The following is a 19,756-nucleotide window of genomic DNA, read 5'->3' on the forward strand; positions in this document are numbered from 1 at the left end:
AGGGATTTTTTTGAGGCCATATTGCCCAGCCCTACTTCCTACTAACACAGTGTATGTCTGGCAAACCCACAGCTGACAACCATGCAGCTAAACTAATTGATGTGGTGGAGACTTGGGGACTGGGAAAGTTGCTGCATGTGTCAACAACAATGTACGCAACATTGTGGCTGCTAACTCTCAGACGGCTGGACTTGGACTTAGTCGGCTGATTTTTAATGGTTAATAAGCGGTTAACGCGGGCGGGCTTTCGGTCAGGAAAAAAAAATCTAAATATGCATCCCTATAAGGATAAATAGATGTAATATTTTACTCGAACATAAAGTCCTGTGGGATAGAATGTGTTGTTTGGCCCTGAAGCCCAAGTAGTTGTGTGAAGTCACTACCTTATTAAGTCAAAAAGCAAAAGGCTATGAATCTGAACAAATGTAGGTATTGCCCTTCTCCAGCTGACCATCCCAAAAATGCACCAGAATACAGGAAATCACATCTACCAAATTAAAATTTTCTAGGGTAGCACCACCAGACCCCCCCCTCACGGTTTTCACCCACTTTTGCACAAATAGAGTAGGGGGGGAGGGTCCTTATACATCTGTGCCCAGGGGGACAATAGTTCATAATCCGGCACTGTATTAATACATAACCTCACTGTATTCATTTATAATGTAACATTATAACGTGACATTTGTGTCAATAATTGTCAAGCACAGGTGACTTCGCGTGGTGGGAGGGGGCCCCCAAATCAAATTCTGCTTAGGCACCTCAAAAGGCTCGGGCCGGCGCTGGATGTATAAATTCACACCGTTGAATCATGGCTCACACTAGATCAGTCAGACGGACAGGCGATTCGCCGCTGGGTTGTGCGGTCGGCGGTGGGAGCGTCACATGGCCCATTTGTGTGACATCCTGTTATGTTATTAAACCCCTCAATGTAGCACAAGCAGACTTTATATTTCTGTTTTCCGTCATATCGTTTACAGATCTTGACATTTTCAGGAACTTTCAGATGTTACAGACACTCCTGGGCAGTTATGTGCTTCATTTATTCTCATAGTAGTTTTGTTTTTTACTTTCAGGCAAGCAGGGATTGTAGCCTACTATTTTTTGTACGGGTCCAATGAAATGCGGTCCAATGACTGTAATCCGCCTCAAAACAGACTGACACAAATTATCGCCGGTAGACAAAATCACCGGTTACATGATTGGCCACCGCAGGTCAGCCCAAGTGTTAGCGCCTGCGTAGTGCGCAGTATGCCCGTGTTGACGTCGACACGTGTATCTGGTGCAATCTAGCATCTGAGGCGGCGACCCATTAGAGGAAGGCTGTGATGTCAGTAAACTAGCGTTTTTATTACGAAACAAGGCCTTTCTTCTGTTGAAAACGGTGTCTGGCAGTGGTGAAGTAGTGAATAAATCTGTGACAGTGACCATTTTTGCGTTATAAAGGAATAACGTTAGCTGCGTCATAAGGCTTTGTTGTTATTATTGGTGTTGTTACAGCTAACGGTAGATACATTTAGCATCACAGCTAACGTTAACCCATCTCTTTCCTCGGGACTCCCGACTAACTTACAAGGTTAGTAACGTTAACCGCACATACGCTTACATACACATGAGGCTGTGTTCTGTTTACCTCTGTCGTGTTCACTACCTGAGTCAGCTTAGCGTCGCACTGGCACACTGAATCCTCTCCCCCTCCCCTTTCCAGTCGAGGTGATGTCATCATCCAATAGTTCACAACAAACCTGCATCTCATCTTTTTGTTTTTGGACTTTAACATGAAATCCCAGCAAATTACTAATGCCGTTCATTGATGTAGCAACACTGCATGGCTAGCTAGAAAAATCACTAACACAACTGTTGTCGCAAATACTGCAATCATTTTACTGACTTTAAGCATTTTACAGCATTTGAAATAACTTCTGATTGCAACTTCACGTTATCTGTTATCTTGTAGACCTTAACATGCCAAAAGAGGGAGACCACCTCGAGAGTGGAGGAGACGACTCGAAGGAGGAGAGGACACAGGATGCTTCTGAGGAGACCGTGAGGAAGAGGGTCCGAGCAAATACTCCGAGCCCACACAGGGGAAACACTCCTCAAGGTGAGTAGTAGGGGAAGAAACACTCCCAAGAGAAAGTTAGATAAAGAAATGTATTGTGTACATGTGTGAGTATGCTTATAAAGCCATTAGAAAAGAGACCAGCATCATGGATAAACAGAATAGAATTTATGTTGAACAGCTGTAGTCCAGGACATCCAAGCTACTGTTGCAAGTGGCCTCAGTGTATATAGACATGGACATGCGGTGCAAACATTTGGGATCCAATCTGCTCCCTATCACATACTGTAACTACCCAGCTCAGTTCTTCAGTCTCTTCTCAGTTTTTTATTAATTACTTTAATTTATACTTTTTATTGATCCCCATTGGGGAAATTACAGTGTATACTGTTAGAAATCACTACACACAGCCCTGAAATACCCACACACATTAGTATAGCACAAATGTGGACTTAGACGGGAAAGAAAAACAACCCTCCTTTTGTACAGAGGGGAGGAATCAATGTTATTGTCATCACTTCAGCATGTCCCACTCTAACCTGACAGGTGTGGTGTAGCAATATGTACAACTATCATATTGCTATTAGCAAAGCAGTTTGCAATGATTGTGAGGCTGCTAAATTTTACTACACAGGTGAAAATGCAGATTTTGTCATCTTGCACATCGGTGCTGTGGAGCTGTTTTTTTCTGACACGCAACATTCTCTGTCACTGGGTTGTTACAAAGAGAGATTATTACTTTCAATAGCATCGTTTCTAGAGTGGTCCCTTTATTGTTATACCTAGACACACCACATTTAGTGGACTAGACGGGAAGTTTGGCATTTACTGTAATATGTCTGGAAGAGAAAGCAAACACAATACATGGCCTCTGAAAGGTACATTCCTGTCCACAAGGTCTAGTATGTTCAGACATTACAGTCAGATGGTGGCACATCTGCCAAAAGTTGCTGACCACTGGAAAACAGCATATCGATACAAAAGTTATTATTATATATAAAAGCCAGAAACCAGACAAATATAACTCAAAAGTGTTTGGTAGCAGTGCCATATACATGTTTTTCTGATTTAAAAAAAATGCTACATTATCTGATAGTTCCCACTGTGGCTCTTATCATGTTTTCCAAATTTTGCATTTGGTTAGTGCTACACTTGACAGATTAGAATTTGTGACTTCTTGTTCATGCTCACAATTTGTGATTATTATTATTATTATTATAGGAAATTTGATTATCCATGAGGTGCAAGATTATAAACTCTGCTATAAGGGGTATGCCAAACAGAGGGCTTTGTGAATACACTGACAGCAGGATCAATGGAAGGGATTAACATATTTTGTAGTTGGTGTGTGCCTTGCTTTTACTACATTCAGACTAAATCCACTTGAAAGTAAGAGATAATGCATTCTGTTTGCAAATCAGTTCAATAGCTCAGGTTTTTGCCACAACAATATAAAAGTTCTGGTTTCTTTCTTTTGGAGGAAAATACACTTTAATGTGTAATTTTGTTGGAATAAGTCACATAAAGATGGATTTCCCTCACAGCCAGCCCCTCCAGGTTTGTCTCTGTGGAGGAGTTGATGGAGACAGCTAAAGGAGTCACCAACATGGCTTTGGCTCATGAAATAATGGTCAACGATGCTTTTCAAGTCAAACCTGCAGAGCTTCCTGAAGGGAGGTAAGAGTTTAATCAGATACAGTAACTGTCATTTTGAGCCTTTCTGTTTTTGGATGTGTTATTTCTTGCTGTAGAAGTAACAGTCCTGTGGCCCTGTACAGTTTGGAACGCAAAGTGAAGGAGATTGTGCACAAAGCATTCTGGGATTGTTTGGAGGCTCAGTTGAAGGAGAATCCGCCAACGTATGAACATTCCATTAAACTGCTGGCTGAGATCAAAGAGGTGAGAGGTTTTAAAAAAAAATTTTATTCAGGAAATAAACCGGCCCGGATGACTCCAAAACTTGAATGTCATGGCGGCACGCCTTTACCATCAGTGAATATGCCACACCAAACTACAATATCTATCCCTTAATTACCTAAATCTTTTCCTGCCTGCCTTAAATCATCATGTATTTCCCTGCTCTCCCAGACACTGCTATCTTTCTTGCTGCCTGGCCATGGTCGTCTGCGCTCCCGTATCGATGAGGTTCTGGATCTGCCTCTAATCCAGCAACAGGCTGAGAATGGAGCACTTGACATCAGTCAGCTGTCCCACTTCATTGTTGGGATGATGGGCTCGTTGTGCGCCCCCTGCAGAGATGAGGACATCGATAAGCTGAAGCAGATCACCGATATTGTGCCTCTGCTCAAGTAAGCCAAGGGACAAGAGAGAGACTATTATTAGTTATGTGTGTTCCATGTCTTAGTTTATTTTTAAACTGTGAAATTTCATTCCAGTCAACAGTGCAGAGCTTGTTCTGGAGTGCTCTTCTTATCGAGGATGATAAGAGATGAGCTAGCAGGTCCCTAAACCTAATGCAGACTTAATGAAAGTGAATAACAAGTTCAACCCCAGCCCAGTTGGACCTGGATTTTCAAACGGTACATTATAAGAGGATATCATTACATGAAATATCATTTATGTCTCTGTCTTCCACTGTCATCCTCTGTCTAGGGCTATATTCTCTGTGCTGGACCTGATGAAGGTGGACATGGCTAACTTTGCCCTGACCAGCATCAGACCTCATCTGATGCAACAATCGGTTGAGTTTGAGAGGAGCAAGTTCCAAGAGTTTCTGGAGAAACACCCCAGTAAGGAATCTCTCTTCCATTAAATGAGTCATATTATAAGTTTTTTAATGCAAAACAATTACTTATTGGACTGCCGTGTATAGGTAGATACAAACCTACAAGAAGACATTTGCAGCTGAAACACATTGCAGATCACATGTCTCGTACATCTTCAGCCGCTTTGACTTGCGTTGGAGCTTGCATCTGGAAAATAGAACCATGTCTCCATGTCACCATGTTTTCTTTCTTTGTAGCATTGCAGTGATGCAGCTAGCCAATGGCCCACCCTGAAACAAAATGGGATGTTGTTCATGAAATTCAAGTGAAATTTAGTGACAGTTGAATGCTTTAATGTGCCACAAAACCTGCACAGGGTAAAGCAAAGTCATTCACTTCCTCTGACTACTCTCTCCTCTAATTAAGCATCACACATTTCTGTGTTGACATGTTTGATTTATGTAAGGAAGTACAGTAAGATTTTATTTATTTATATTTGGACATGAAATGGCAAAATAAGCAGAAACTGAAATATCTTAAGTTGACTACTGAAATAATAAATGAACGTCTTACTTGAAGAAGTTGCTATTAGTGTTATGAATTTGGCCTACTTCACAAAGCAGGTAGGTGAATGGATATTTTGTTTTGGCATGCCAAGTGATTGGGAAGACAAGGATCCACTGTATCCAGTAAAGCTGAAAAAATTAAATAATCTGATCTTTAGATGCCTTAGACTACACTGAGAAGTGGCTTGAGGACACAGTGAGATGCCTGAGAGAGGCCGCGGCGGATGGATCTAGTGCTGCCACATCTGACCCTCCCTTACTCCTCCCCGTTAATGTCCATAATCATGCCTATCTACGCCTGCTGAGGTGGGACCACACCTCAGACCCCTTCCCAGAGGTAAATACAGTCAATCCTGAAGCCTGCCATTGTCTCTCTCTGTAAGTTGTTAATCTTTTATAATACATTCTGCCCCTTGTGATTTTTTTTATGTTTCATCTCTTGTGTTTCTGCCACAATAAACCGTATTCATCTCGTCTCTCTAGACAGTGTTGATGGATCAAGTTCGGTTTCAGGAGATGCATCATGAGGCTGAGCAATTAGTCCTGCTCTCCTCTGTGCTCCTCATCATCTACACTACAACAGGGGAGGCTATCTCAGGCCTGCCAGGGCTGATGGAGACTCTTAAAAGCACTGTTAATGTCCTGCTTGCAGATATGCACACACCGTGAGTGCCAGTGCTTTAATTGTCACACATAGTTAATTAAGCTACACTGGACAACTTTTCTAGTTGGTGAGGGGTAGCACCATCTTTATGTTTCAGACCACTTTATTTTGGTGAAGCAGATGTTGTCTACACCTAAGATCTAATGTTCTTTAAAGCCGCAGTGATCAATATTTTTATATTAAAGGGACAGTTCACCCTAAAATTAAAAATACATATTTTTCCTCTTACCTGTCGTGCTATTTGTCAATCTAGATTGTTTTGGAGTAAGTTGCCAAGTGTTGGAGATATCGGCCGTAGAGATATTGGCCGTAGCGATGTCTGCCGTCTCTCCAATATAATGGAACTAGATGGCACTGGGCTTATGGTGCTGAAATTGCCAAAAAACTACATTTGAAAAACTCAACAGCAATGTCTGTTTTTCAGAAATCACGACCCGGTAACTCAGGATAATCCTGTTGGGTCCAGTTGTGTTGAATTATCACCCACCAGTACCCTTCAACTCTACAGAGGTTTTGGTTTTGTGGCCTGCCGAATCTGCTTTTATCATGCTTGTTTCTAGCCACTTACAAACAAAGTAAGTGACTAGCTGGTGAACATACTTCAGTAAAAATGAGAATTTAGCTGCTTAAAGGGTAACTACCGTTTTTTCAACCTGGACCTCAACCTATTTTCCTATCTTTTTGTGTCTAATTGACTGATGGGAACAACAATCTTTGACATTGGTCCAGTATTAAGCAAGGTCGTTGAAGTCGGCAGTGGTGAAACAAGCTACAATGAAAGTTAATAGCACAGTTGTCCAGCTTGTATTTACCTTCACAAAAGTGCTTATTTTGCCACTGACAGGCTCAGATTAATATTCTATGTGTCTAACAACATCGAAAGGATCACTTTAGAGATAGACCTTTAAAACCTCTTTGAGACCTTTTTTGTTTAACCAGAAACAGCTCTGAAGTCACTAGCGCTGAACCTACCAGACTCAATTTAAAAAAGCAGTACTTTTAGCGAGTATAGAGCCAACATATATTCACATGTAAATTGGTAAACTATGTGTTTTATTTCAACCAAAACTAGAGTTGTGATGGTCGGAAAAGTGGAAAGACAACCCAAAACGACTTTTCAGATTTTTATTTTGTTTCTGTCGACTTTGAATGAAGTGTATTTTACGATGCTAAAATTCCTGTTTATTTACATGGAGTCTGGTGGGTTTAGCAAACGCGATTTCAGGATGTTTTTATGTTTTAAAAAAATGATCTTACTCTTTAACAGAAAGGTTGACCTCCTTAGAATATTAGTGTTTTCAGACACTTAGAATATTAATCTGAGCCTGTAAGTGGAAAAACAAGCACTTTTGTGGAGAAGGCTTCAAAAGGGATTTAGGGTTAGATTTATAGTTTTTAGTATATCTTTTTTAGTGATTTATAGTAGAATACATTCTATTACAAAGATCAGCAAGTATTTTGTCCTTACCTGCATCTTTTTAATGCTAGCACCAGTTTTACAAGTTATGTTGCTTTACTTAAATGCTTCTCTATTGCCTGTCCCAAGGTCTTTTAGTGAACAGGAGGCATTAGCGACCATAGGAGAGAAATTGTGTGTTGAGCTGAGTCAGTGTCTAAGCCAACATGGCTACTCTCCATTGTCAGCCGACCGAAAGAGCACTCTGAGGGGACAAATCTCTGCTACCATCCAGCCAGACAACACAATCCGCAAACTGATGGGTAAGAAGAGTGACACGTATGATGATCCTCAGGGGTAGGAGCACAGCTGACAGGTGTGGTCGACTGTGTCTTTTATGTACACCTTTATTTGGCAGTGAGAGAACTCTTCTCTTTTTTCCCCTCCTCTCAGAGTCTCGGGTTCAGAACTATCTCCTGGCTTCGCTGGAGTCCAGTCAACATAAGACCCCTCCTCCTCTCCCAGGAGGTCTGGCTCCAGTGAGCAGGGAGCTGAAGGAGCTTGCTGTTCGCTTCAGTCGCCTCATCAACTTCAACAAGCTGGTCTTCTCCCCTTTCTACCAAAAGATTCTTCATAAAATACTGACCATAGAGGAAAGTCCCAGCACAGAAACGTAAACACTGAAATTAAGTAAGAGTGATGTGGAGAGTGGTCTGTAGTTTTGCAATTTCCCCTCACTAGTAACGGTTAAGATTTAGAGCAACGAGTTGAGGAAGCTGATCTGTATTCAGCGGGCAAAACCAATTCCCAAGAGCATGCACCTTTAAACCAACATAATCAGAAAACGCTGGCTACCAAATCAGTTGCATTAAATCACAGTGTTGCTTGTAAGGCTGGGACGACATGCTTTTGTCAAGATTCAATTCTGTCATGATTAGGGCTGTTGGAACAAATTCCGAAAGTCGAATATAATTCGAATAGTAAAAAAATCAATACTATTCGAATGCTGAAATTACTATTCGAATGTGATTTTTTATTTTATTTTTTTTATATATAAATCGGTTGGCTAACGTTAGCTAATCTCCCTCTTCTCATGTCACGTCTAATGAACAATAAGTTACGGGAGTGAGAAACACAAGGCATTGTGAGCTAACGTTACGTACCGAGTAACGTTTGTACAGGGGGGATTGACAGGCTGCGGCTGGAAATCGGAAGATGGGTGGGAAATAGTTTAAACTTGACTTTAAAATCGACATCTATCAAGCCAAAATGCTTACGTTATCAATAATTAGCTCGTTCTGGTTTCCTAACTGCGTCGCAAGTTATAGGAGCTTAGCTGGGAGGTTCATGGACACAGCTAAAGTTATTGTTAGCTTCCCTACAGCTGTCAGAGTTAGCTTTGACTTATATTACGTTCTAACAGCTGTATTCTCAGTAACGTGAAAATCTGCAAGACACAGGTTGCTTTTAAATCACTAAAATAGTAGTGGCAGCACTGTTTGGCTTAGTTATCAATGCCGTTAGCATTGTGGCTAACACTATTGTTACTTAGTTTATGACAAATCGCTTAGGCTGTGCATTCTAACATGATGTCATTGTGCTAACCGAGCAATGTTAGCCTTTACAACAGAGCTTCAATACAATTGTTAGATAATGTTTCATTACAGAGTTCTCTGTTGATTTGTGTTTGTTGCTGTGTGCGTGGTGGAAAATAATGTAAACAGAGTGGCGTGCCAAAAATGCAATGCGCCATGACATAGATCCCCTTCAAGTCCAGGCTGATGTTGGTTGTCCCTCTAGTGGACAGAACGTGTAACAACAACCACATGCTTTGACAATGCATAAACCTGAGTAGTAGTGTAGAGTAGTAGAGTGTAGTACATATTTCTAACAGCATTAAATATTCAAATATTATTTGAATATTTAAAAAAAAAATAACAAATGAAATTTGAATGGTGTTATAGAGGAAGACTGACAGCTCTACGTCATGATACAGGGGTGCTGGTTCGACTTGTATTGCGATTTTAATGTATTGCAATTCTAGAAGTAGTGTGATTCGATAGTTTTGAGTATTGCAATTTTCTTCTCCTTTTTTGTTTTCTAAAAAGAATGCACATCACATGTCAGTCAGTCTGACATGTGATGTGATGTTTAATTTATAAAGAAGTACTTAACATGTATTTTTTGCCTTTTCTGCTTCCGGCTGTTTTGTTAGAAACAGATATGATTTAGTCGGTGTATAAACAGAAAATATTTAGGGGAATCGTTGGGGAAAAAAATTATGAAAAATATGGATTCTGGGGAAAATAATTGATTAAAAAAATCGTTGCAAAAAAATCACGATACATACGATTTTCCATTTTGTTTCCCACCCCTCATTGCTTATATGATAAAATCTTAGGCCTCATAACCATCCAGCCGTCTTGCTTAAGTTTTGTTCAGTATTACTAGCAGGGCTGGGTATCCATTGAAATAGCTTGGTATCCAAGACAATACAATAACTGTGTTTGACAGGCTTCCCACGGTCATGAAAACCTGGAAAAGTCATGGAATTTAAAAATCTAATTTTCCAGGCCAGGAAAAGTCATGGAACTAGTAAATTCCTTGAACATTTTAGAAAAGTCATGGAATTCAATTGTGTTTAATTAAATTATTGTTAAAAATGTTCTGTGGATAACCTTTTACTTAACGTAAAATACCGGCAAATTTATTTTCTCTAGCTGTTGATGGGTTTTTTTACCATCACGTATCACCTTTCTTACATTTTTTCCCGCATTCTGTTTCTCCCTCCATGTATGCCAACTAGCTGAAAATATGTTTGGCTACAGTTTGAATCGGATATGTTTGAATAGCGTCAAACAAGTGTACATTTGATATGTCACGGCTCTCTAATGACGATACAATTTGTGTCGGTCATTAGAGAGCCATGAAATATAATGTAGTATGTAGGCTACATACTTTTTTCTGCATAGTTTTTCAGACTAACATCCATAAATGAGTTTATAAACAAATGCATTCAAAATATGAACATAATTAACTGGGGTTAGAGGTTAGGTTAGTGTTTAGATTGATGAAGGCTGCTGTTTCTTTTCATACAGTAATTGACATTTGGAGTAAAGTATACAATACAGTTCTGTTTGGGTAATACGTTGTGAATTATCATGGACATTTCATTATCTGTGCTTGTAAAGTCATGGAAAAGTTTTGAAATTTTGACCATAAAAATGTGTGGGAACCCTGGTTTTAAAACCAATACTAAAACAATACAATAATTCCGCCGGATTTCACTCTTTTCGGCCGGATGTCCGGTACCTTTCCGCTGTCTTTGTGTTGGAATTTGAACTCCTGTTGATTTATGAGGACTATGGTTAACCGCTCCTCAGATCTCTGAAGGGTAAATCAAGCTAGCTGGCTGTACTATCTGTCCAATCTGAGTTTTCTCTCGCACGACTACAACAACTTTTGAACGTACACGTTCCACCAAAACAAGTTCCTTCCCGAGGCTATTTTGCAGCGGCACCGTGGCTCTGGTCAGTGCTTAGCACCACCCATGACTATTGTGATTGGTTTAAAGAAATGCCAATAAACCACAGCACGTTTATCTGCCATCCCAGAATGCTGTTTGGACTAGCCAGACCCTCCTCCGCAGCGCTGTGGAGGAAAGTCTGGCAAAGTTAGACTCGCCTGTGACTAATTCCCTACACTTAAACATTTGATAAATACAAACCCTGGCCAATTATTCAGTAACAGCTTTCAGGACATTGCAGTTTTTCAAACTCTGCTACTGACACAGTTTAATTGATCGTGGACAATGAACAAGACAACAGGTGGTAGCATGCTGTCTTTTACACTACAATTGTAATGAAATACAGGGGATACAAAGACTTGATATCAAATAATTCTTAAGCAGGCTTATCAGATTAACTTGGTTAGAGTAACAGTAAAAATTTGGGTATGCATTTTTTGCAGTCTACTAAAAATGAAAACATAAGGTACATTGGATTTGTAATTGTAACTGTGCGTAAATAGATGCTCAAAGGAAGCATCTTCAGTCTATACCAGCCTAAATTAAAACTGGATAAGAACCTTTTTTGAACACTCTATTCATGTCAAAGTGGTTTGACAGCCTACTTGAGAATTTGAATCTCCATACTGGCTCTGATATGCAGCAGGGGGCTAGACCATGCAGTATCTAAATACAAAAATTAATTAAAACATTTAAAAAATCCATTCTTAAAATTAACAGGCAACAAACGGGGTCCTCTTATAACAAGGATCTGTGAATAACTTAGTACATATTTTTAACTCAGGCCGCATGGTAATATAAAAATAAAGAGTATGTAGACTTTTTGTATCCACTGTATGTGCACAAATATGTTTAACATTTACCGTATGTAAGAAGAAAGGAAAATGACCAGGATAAATTGATGTGTACTCGAGAACCAGACAGGTGTTATGGACAACTTGAACAGTTGCTCTCTTTAACTGTTACTTAGTATAGTAGTATAAATGTTCACTTATTTATAACTTTTCTGATGGTTTATAATTTAAATTATAAACCATCAGAAATGCAAATAAATATTCTTAACATCTTTATCAACTTGATTAGATGTTAAGAATATTTATGTTTGACAAACCTTTGCTTTGCATAATATTTTACACATTCATTCAATGTTTCTTCACTCCTCCAGGCAGAATTACATTGCCTATTCCCCAAACGAATAACACATGTTCATTGACTGGTCACATCAATTACAATGATATTTGTCTTTTGATGGTCATCCAACATGCCAATAAAGCATTGTTTGTCCCACATAGCTGAGTCATTTCTTTAATCCTATATGTTGGTTTATGTTTTTGTTTGTGTGACATCAGAGATGTAGTTTACATATGAGACACTAGGTGAAGCCAGAACTCCAGTTAACTGTTTTATCATAAATATACTAGATTATAGTATATTCTGGTATAGCCGAGCAGAATATACAATAAATGCATAGCAGCCCTGCAGCAAAAAGTAAATTGTTACATTGACTCCATAACTTCACATTTTTAAATTGCTATGACCGACCATTGTCAGTAAAGTGTCTGATTTCCTGTATGTGTTTGAATATTTGTGCAACAAGTACCATATTACAATTGGAACAATATAAAAAGTGCAACAACATTGTGACATTTTAATGATCTTTTGTGAAACCTCATTGAAATGCAAAACTGGCCCTGTTCAGCTTTGCATTCCCTGGTGTCCTAGTCTAAACAATGCTCTTGCACGTTTTTCTGAATCAATAGGATTTGTGCACATTTGTTAAATTTTGTTTAGCGGTGCTTTACCTATCATTGGGGAAAGGCATTCCCTGCATTTGACCCAGTAGGTGGGCAGCATGGCAAGACCCAGATACTAACTGTAGTTCTAAGACCAGTGCCTGTTTCAAGGGTAATGGCAGGACTATATCTATCTAATGTGTCTTTCTAGATAAGATTGCTGATGGGCTCCTATTGACTCTCACCCAACATTCTATGTACCCTGTTACCTCCTAAGTTCCCATTAAGTAACGTCAACAACACAACACACATAATATAAACCTAAAAAACTACCCCTCTTAGAGACACAGCCACAACATTAGGTAATAATGCAGGACCCTCAGTTGATATTGTCTTTCATGCAAATTCCCTTATGAATTTGCAATAATCAAAGTCAGCTGCCCACTTTGCTTGGTTGAAAATCCTGCCATGTGTATGACAGGATGATATAAAGTCAATTGGATATATGTAGGCAGATTTTAAAAGAACTCAGTAAAATAATATGAATCATAAAATATAGTTTGTGATTAAATAAACACAACTATTAATTCTAGGAAATACAATGTTTTTACTCAGTTGTCATTTATACATAGACTCTCTCAAATTCAAATAGCTTTTTTGGCATGAAAGTTTCAATAATTGCCAAAGCATCATACAATTTGTCCAAATATTCGGAAAGCACACAATAAACGGTAATATGAACATGAACATTAACACAACATTAAGATTGATTCATACATTTTTTATACACTAAATAATTGATTTATATGAATTATATATACAGTATATTGTGTGTGTGTGTGTGTGTGTGTGTGTGTGTGTGTGTGTGTGTGTGTGTGTGTGTGTGTGTGTGTGTGTGTGTGTGTGTGTGTGTGTGTGTGTCTCTCTCTCTCTCTCTCTCTCTACCCCCCAGCATTCCACACATGCGGAGAAGCAACAAGCTGCTACCGAACCGAAGCAACAGCTAGCAGGCAGCAGCTGTCTCTGTCGGGGACGCGGTGTATTAACATGCAAAAGTTTAAAAACACACATTCCTTGTCTTGAATAGAGACAAGAGCAACCCTTGGCAAAACCTAATACGGCTGTCGAAACCATGGGTCATAGCTGGCTTCCTTAATAGCCAGTTATTTGCGTTATTACAAGGTTCAAATGTGTGAAAAGTCGCTCGGTCTCCTCGTCGTTGAACAAGATGGCAGCAGCAGCATCGTTGCAGCATTTGACTGTGGTGCTGGTCCTTGTTGCTAGCATGTCCCTTGACGCTCTGGGTGATACGATGTATAGGTCTTACTGAAGGTATGTCAACTTATCTGACTAAACTGGTTGCCAAATATGTTTTCAGTTTTACGGTTATGTTTGTCTGTTTTATAATTTTAACATTGAAAACACTTCGCTCATAGCTAGCGTGTTTGCTAACTGGTAACGTTAAGCTAGCCAACTTCAGTTTGTTGCCCTTGGCATACAAGCAGCGAAAGCTAAATAGTTGGAGCTAACGAAGAATAGTAGTTAGTTATTCAGGGGTCAGTTAAGAGAATGCACTTGTTTTAGTATTGATTTCGAGTAACTTTAGCGATGTATTTTGCGAGACATTACTGTTAACGTTACCTTGAAAATATACGGAAATAGACTTGGTGTATTAGGTAACGTTAATGTTATAAATAATTCGCAACACTTGCCTTACAGTAACGTTATAAATAGGTCTGTTTGGTTATTAAAGCTACATTTAAGTTAGTTAGCTATATCACCTATCCCACATAGCATAACACACATTATTTAGCTGCCTGCCACTTACAATATAAGTTTCAACAGGTGTCTAGGCTGGCTGGTGTTGCCCTTCCCCCAAACACACACACACCACCCCTCCCATATGTCAACCGTCTCCTAGATTGATCAGTAACAAATTTCGTACACAGCTGGCATTATTTTTCAACTGTGAAAAACAGCACGCACACACGCAGGCGCGCACACACGCAGGAACGCACTTGTGTCATGGCTCTCCATTTCAGGCTTGGATCATTTCGCTCTGTGGGATATCAGGCTACCTAGGTTGGCAGGGAGAGGAAAGAGCAGAAGGTATCACAGCTGTGTCGATGCCACTATCCCTCAATGACTGATGGGTATGCCACCTTGTCAAGCATAGGCAGGGTAAAATATTTGCACCACACCAGTTATATAGTGGTGGTTCTGTTGCTTTATTGCCTGTAACTTTTGTCAGATGCATGCAAGTTATCAATTTTTGCAGCTGTGGGCGGTGAATGACGAAAGTGTTTTTCTACCAATTAAACATTGATCTCTACTTAGTAATGGCAAATGACATTGCTATCTTTCTGGAAAACTTTGTTGGTTGCAGGGATTTTATTTCCAACCTCAAATTTATAGAAAACCTCCTTATATTTATTCACCAATAAGTACAATAGTAGTCAGCTAAGGTTTGCACTCAAAGTACTGGTTATATTGTTCTAACTTGAGTGAAGTCCATATGCTGAGTTTTTCCCTGTTAAAAGAAAGGTTTGGTCACAACCGTGGTTTTTAATCTCTGACAGCACAACAATATATTAGGTAAAACTCTACAGCTCTACAAGTTATGAGAAAGAGGTGTGTTGTATTTTCATGCCAACGTTAAGGCACACCCCTCAGCCTGTTTGAGCCTGTGTGTGACGCCTTTAGTAGTTAGGAAGGCCACTGGCTCTCAGCAGGCCTGTCTTGTAAAACTAAGTGTGTGTGTGCGTGCCTGCGTGTGGTAGCCTTAAAACTGGAATCACCTGAGAATGTAAGCCCAGTCAGAAATATTCAGGAAGTGTGGTTGAGAGGCTTGGCCTCTGCATGTTTTCTGCCTATTATAATGGTGTTATGACTTGCTGCAAGGAGAGGAATGTTCCTTGAAATTGAAAGATAGTGTACTAATAGTAGGCAACATTTATAGCACATATGGCATTAAATGCATCATACATCAAATATTTGCCAAAGCCATTTTTATTTAAATTCACAGATCTGACTTTTTTGGTCACTATTTAGTTGCAGTGCCCCACTGCAATGGCTAAATAAAGGGGTAATTCTCTTTTCATTTGTCCATTGCAGATAATGATTTGACTGTGTTTGTAAGACATCTGAACGATATTGATGTATGCACGTGGGTTGTTGTAGAGTCAGTGTAAACCCGGATGTCAGATAGGGGTCATTTCATTTCATATGTGTATTTATAAAATGTCACTGAGTTACAGAACACCCATCATGCTTCGTGATGTATCATTTCCCCCTCGGGTACTGCTTACTTTGCAGTTCTACTTTGTGTGAAACTGACCCTCCAGTGTAGATTGCAGGGACAGGCCAGCGATGCAACGGGCTTCCCCCTTCTCCCTTTACAGTAGGCCAGTTCCTCTTTCCAGTAAGGGTGATATGATGGCTTAGATGTGTATTCACTTTAGCTGCTTTTATGATTGCTTTATTTAGAGTAATCCTGCTGAGGAAAAAGGTAATAGCGATTGTGCTACATTGCACTTAACAAGTTAACTTGATAATGGAGTTTTTGTACAGTGAATTTGAACAGTGTCTCACTTAAATATTTAAAAGTTGGTGTAGGCTATCTCAGCATGTTTAATAATCATGTAACAAAACCCTAATACAGAAATGTGCTGACACACCAAGCAGACAGCAAAGAACTAGTGGCGACGAAGCCCGACTCTGGCGTCAGCTCACGTTTCCACATGGCTTGGCCGAAAAGTTGCACTTGAAAACACTGCAAAGACTACAGCCAACGGAGAACTACCACGTATGTTTTGTGCCTGCGTGAGAGGAAATCTATTTGTGTTTCAAAAAAGGAAACCGGATATACAAACCGTTGCCCTGACACATACAACAAAACAGCGTTTGACCGAATCAGCCAGCAGCAGTACAGATCTTGTTTTCCTTTTGGGATGACAGCGGACATCCGATAGTCCATCTCCCGGGATGTCATCCGTTTTCTCGGCAAAGAAATCTCCCTGCGATGGGGATGCGGAGGAATCAAGCAGTCTGCTGCAAACGACTGGCTTGTTAGCTAGCTTGCTAATTCTATCCGCCATGCTTTCATGCGACACTAGTTACAGAAAATGAGCCAAACAAAGTTGTCACTCATCTGGCAGTAGCAATGTGTTTTCCTATGATGTGACAACAGTGTGTGAACAGATTATGCTGAAACAGTGTGCTAAAGTCTGAACAATAACATTCTCGTAAGTGGGCTTATTTGCCGACTAACCACTGCTAAGGAAAAGCACATAGACGGTACTTAAGTATAATGACACATGAAAATGGTAATTTAATGTCACTGCTAATTTTACATACAGTTTAGCAACAAAACAAAATGCTGAGGGAACACAATGTTTGTTCATCTTGGTTTTGAGCAATATGCATCACCACTAACCTGGGAAACGTTTTAAACAGTAAGTAAACACAGCGTGTCAGGTGAATACAACTAGGGCTTTACGATTTGAAAAAAAGTCATATTGCGATTTACAATAGTGCAATTGCGATATAATGGTATCATGAGTCTACTTGATTGATTATCAAGGAAAATGCACAAAATACTAACATTTTGAAATGTGTATTTCTCAACTTCTCAACAAACAAGCATAAAAAGAAAAACAAACGATGCGCAATTTGGAGCCATAAATCAGGCATTAGTGAGAGCGAGAACAGCAGGTGCTGATGAGTGACGTCAGTGTGTGATTGATGAGTCAGGAGAGGAGAGTGACCGCTGGTGAGCGGTGTCGGACTTAGCGTAGCGGCTGTGTGAGGAAAAAGAGATAGCAAAGACTTTGTAAAGTAAGTTAACAGTGAACAGTTAAACAACACGCTTCTTAAGACACAGTGGCTTCATCTGTTAATACTCGGTAAAGTGAAGGGTGTTACAACGTGGAGACTGCAGTGCACACAAAGACTGGAGTTGCATTAAGGCCTAAAAACCAAATTGTGTCAACTTTGCTTCACCCTTGACTATTGATACATGTAGCCTGTGTTTTATTCATCTTTGTTCTTTAGGTATGGCCTCACAAGTCTTGGTCTACCCATCACACCTGCACTCAGCTCAAACAAGTGCCTTAGGAACCAGCAGCAGTGGTAACAGCAGACATAAAGACGAAGCTCACCACAGTAAGAACACCAGCAGAGCCTTTCAGCACCGACCCACGTCCAAGACCTATGTGATTGGAGTCAACTACGGCATCGCCTATCCCAACAACGTTATCCCATCCTCAACCGGTGCTGATTCAGGAAAACTGCACAGGGGACTACAGCTTGGAGAGAGGGAGGAGTTGACATTGCAGACTGCAGAATTACAGAGACAAGGAGAAGGATCAGCTAGGATCCAGGAGTCTCTTTGCCAGACCAGAGGCCCACAGGAAGCAAGGCTTCGTAGAGACAGTGGTGGAACTTCATCAAGAGGAGGTTTGGACTGCGGGCTACTGAGCAGGGCCTGCATCAGAGCAGAGGAGGAGGGCAGAAACCGAAGAGTACAAGCAAGAGGACGATACATCTGCCTTACAAACACAGGTTCCACACAGAGATGTGAACAGAAGGCAGGTGAAGGTGGAGAACAGCCACAGGAGAACAACTGCGTTGGAACCATGCAGATAGTGGAGGAGGTATCTGCTCTACCTTCACTTCCTCCCCCTGTGGCCATGTTGCAAATCAGCACCGGGAACAATGCAGACACTGTCCGAGTAGGGGGAGGAGGGACACTGCCCACTCAACACAGCAAGGTTGAGGCAGTGAATGACATGGGAATTAGGTTGGATGGGACCGAAAACAGGCCTAATGGCAGTACTGAGGCAGTGGCAGGAGCTACGGTGACCAGAACTGGATCAGCAGATGGTGACTATCAGTTAGTCCAGCACGAGGTTCTGTGCTCCTTGAAGAACAGCTATGAGGTCTTGGAGTTTCTGGGTCGTGGCACCTTTGGTCAGGTGGTGAAGTGCTGGAAGAGGGGAACGAATGAAGTGGTGGCTGTCAAAATACTGAAGAACCACCCATCCTATGCACGTCAGGGACAGATTGAGGTAAGAATCTGTAGGGCTGCTTATGGCCAAAATGATAATCCCGATTATTTTCATCAATATTGTGATTAGGATTATTGACAACAATTATTAATTGATTTTACGGACACATTTTCTTTTTTTTTATTGCACTTTCACACAAAACAAAACGGAACACTGCTTTCACTTCCATGTTGTGCTACGTTCCTGATAATGTACAAATCTTTGCATCAAAATAAGTAAGTCTGGACTATTCGGGTATTCATTCATTTGGTAGATATTTGATTTTAATTTTGGGATTCAGATATTCTTTTTTTTCTTCAATACTGTAGAGTAACAGAATCCTTAAAAATGAATGCCTTTAATTAAATTGAAAGACACATGTTGCAGCGCAGTGTTTCAATTTCAGCTTTGTGTAAGTCTTTACTGTCATTTACTGTTCAGTCAGACTGTAGTGTAACCTGTGTTATTTTCTTTCTACTTCCTGAACCCCCAGGTGGAGATCCTAGCCAGGTTGAGCAGCGAAAATGCAGATGAGCACAATGTGGTGCGTGCTCTGGAGTGCTTTCAGCACCGCAGCCACACCTGCTTGGTGTTTGAGATGCTGGAGCAAAACCTCTATGACTTCCTTAAACAGAACAAGTTTAGTCCCCTGCCACTCAAAATCATCAGGCCCATTCTGCAGCAGGTAAAGTGACAACAGTTGCAGACAACCACAGATATAATCGCCATAAGTGCCGAACTTACTCATAATACGTGTTTTATGTAAATCTTTGCAGGTGGCAAAGGCCTTAAAGAAGCTGAAGTGTCTGGGTTTGATCCATGCTGACCTGAAGCCAGAGAACATCATGCTGGTGGACCCCTCCAGGCAGCCATACAGAGTCAAAGTCATTGACTTTGGCTCAGCCAGCCATGTCTCCAAGGCTGTCTGCTCCACTTACCTGCAGTCCAGATACTACAGGTGCGGAATTCCACATTCAGTCAAATCTCTGTATAATTCATCATTCACTAATTTCAAGAACTAATTGTTATTGACTATTGG

At 40.4% G+C, this 19,756-nt stretch overlaps 2 protein-coding genes across 6 annotated transcripts in view; both read left to right on the top strand.

Moving 5' to 3' along the window:
• Positions 1-1,221: 1,221 nt before the first annotated feature.
• Positions 1,222-8,962, top strand: tcp11l1 (t-complex 11, testis-specific-like 1). 3 transcript variants are annotated; one of them, XM_028585393.1, is made up of 10 exons: positions 1,222-1,573; positions 1,955-2,101; positions 3,604-3,736; positions 3,838-3,958; positions 4,148-4,368; positions 4,673-4,809; positions 5,510-5,688; positions 5,835-6,016; positions 7,562-7,734; positions 7,865-8,962. In XM_028585393.1, exons 2-10 carry the CDS (start codon positions 1,963-1,965, stop codon positions 8,086-8,088), a joined length of 1,509 nt encoding a protein of 502 aa, XP_028441194.1. In that variant the 5' UTR covers positions 1,222-1,573; positions 1,955-1,962; the 3' UTR covers positions 8,089-8,962. The 3 variants fall into 3 exon arrangements, with proteins under 3 accessions (XP_028441194.1, XP_028441195.1, XP_028441196.1); XM_028585394.1 differs by having other exon boundaries at positions 1,222-1,327; XM_028585395.1 differs by lacking the exons at positions 7,562-7,734; positions 7,865-8,962 and adding an exon at positions 6,440-6,762.
• A 4,685-nt stretch (positions 8,963-13,647) lies between these two features.
• The window catches only part of LOC114559881 (homeodomain-interacting protein kinase 3-like), a 51,715-nt gene continuing 45,606 nt past the window's right edge, over positions 13,648-19,756 (top strand). For all 3 annotated transcript variants that reach the window (XM_028584875.1, XM_028584876.1, XM_028584877.1), the window contains exons 1-4: positions 13,648-14,002; positions 17,723-18,738; positions 19,211-19,402; positions 19,494-19,675. In XM_028584875.1, coding sequence (XP_028440676.1) covers positions 17,725-18,738; positions 19,211-19,402; positions 19,494-19,675 — 1,388 coding nt within the window. In that variant the 5' untranslated portion in view covers positions 13,648-14,002; positions 17,723-17,724. The remainder of the gene's footprint in view (positions 14,003-17,722; positions 18,739-19,210; positions 19,403-19,493; positions 19,676-19,756) is intronic.

This window comes from Perca flavescens, chromosome 8 (genome assembly GCF_004354835.1).
Source record: "Perca flavescens isolate YP-PL-M2 chromosome 8, PFLA_1.0, whole genome shotgun sequence".
Lineage (NCBI taxonomy): Eukaryota > Metazoa > Chordata > Actinopteri > Perciformes > Percidae > Perca > Perca flavescens.

Excerpts from the sequence above, each read along its gene's own strand:
- tcp11l1 (XM_028585393.1), top strand. The coding sequence starts at position 1,963 with ATGCCAAAAGAGGGAGACCACCTCGAGAGTGGAGGAGACGACTCGAAG. Across the intron at positions 4,369-4,672 it reads GATATTGTGCCTCTGCTCAA|GGCTATATTCTCTGTGCTGG; the intron begins GTAAGCCAAGGG and ends TCCTCTGTCTAG. Across the intron at positions 4,810-5,509 it reads GTTTCTGGAGAAACACCCCA|ATGCCTTAGACTACACTGAG; the intron begins GTAAGGAATCTC and ends TCTGATCTTTAG.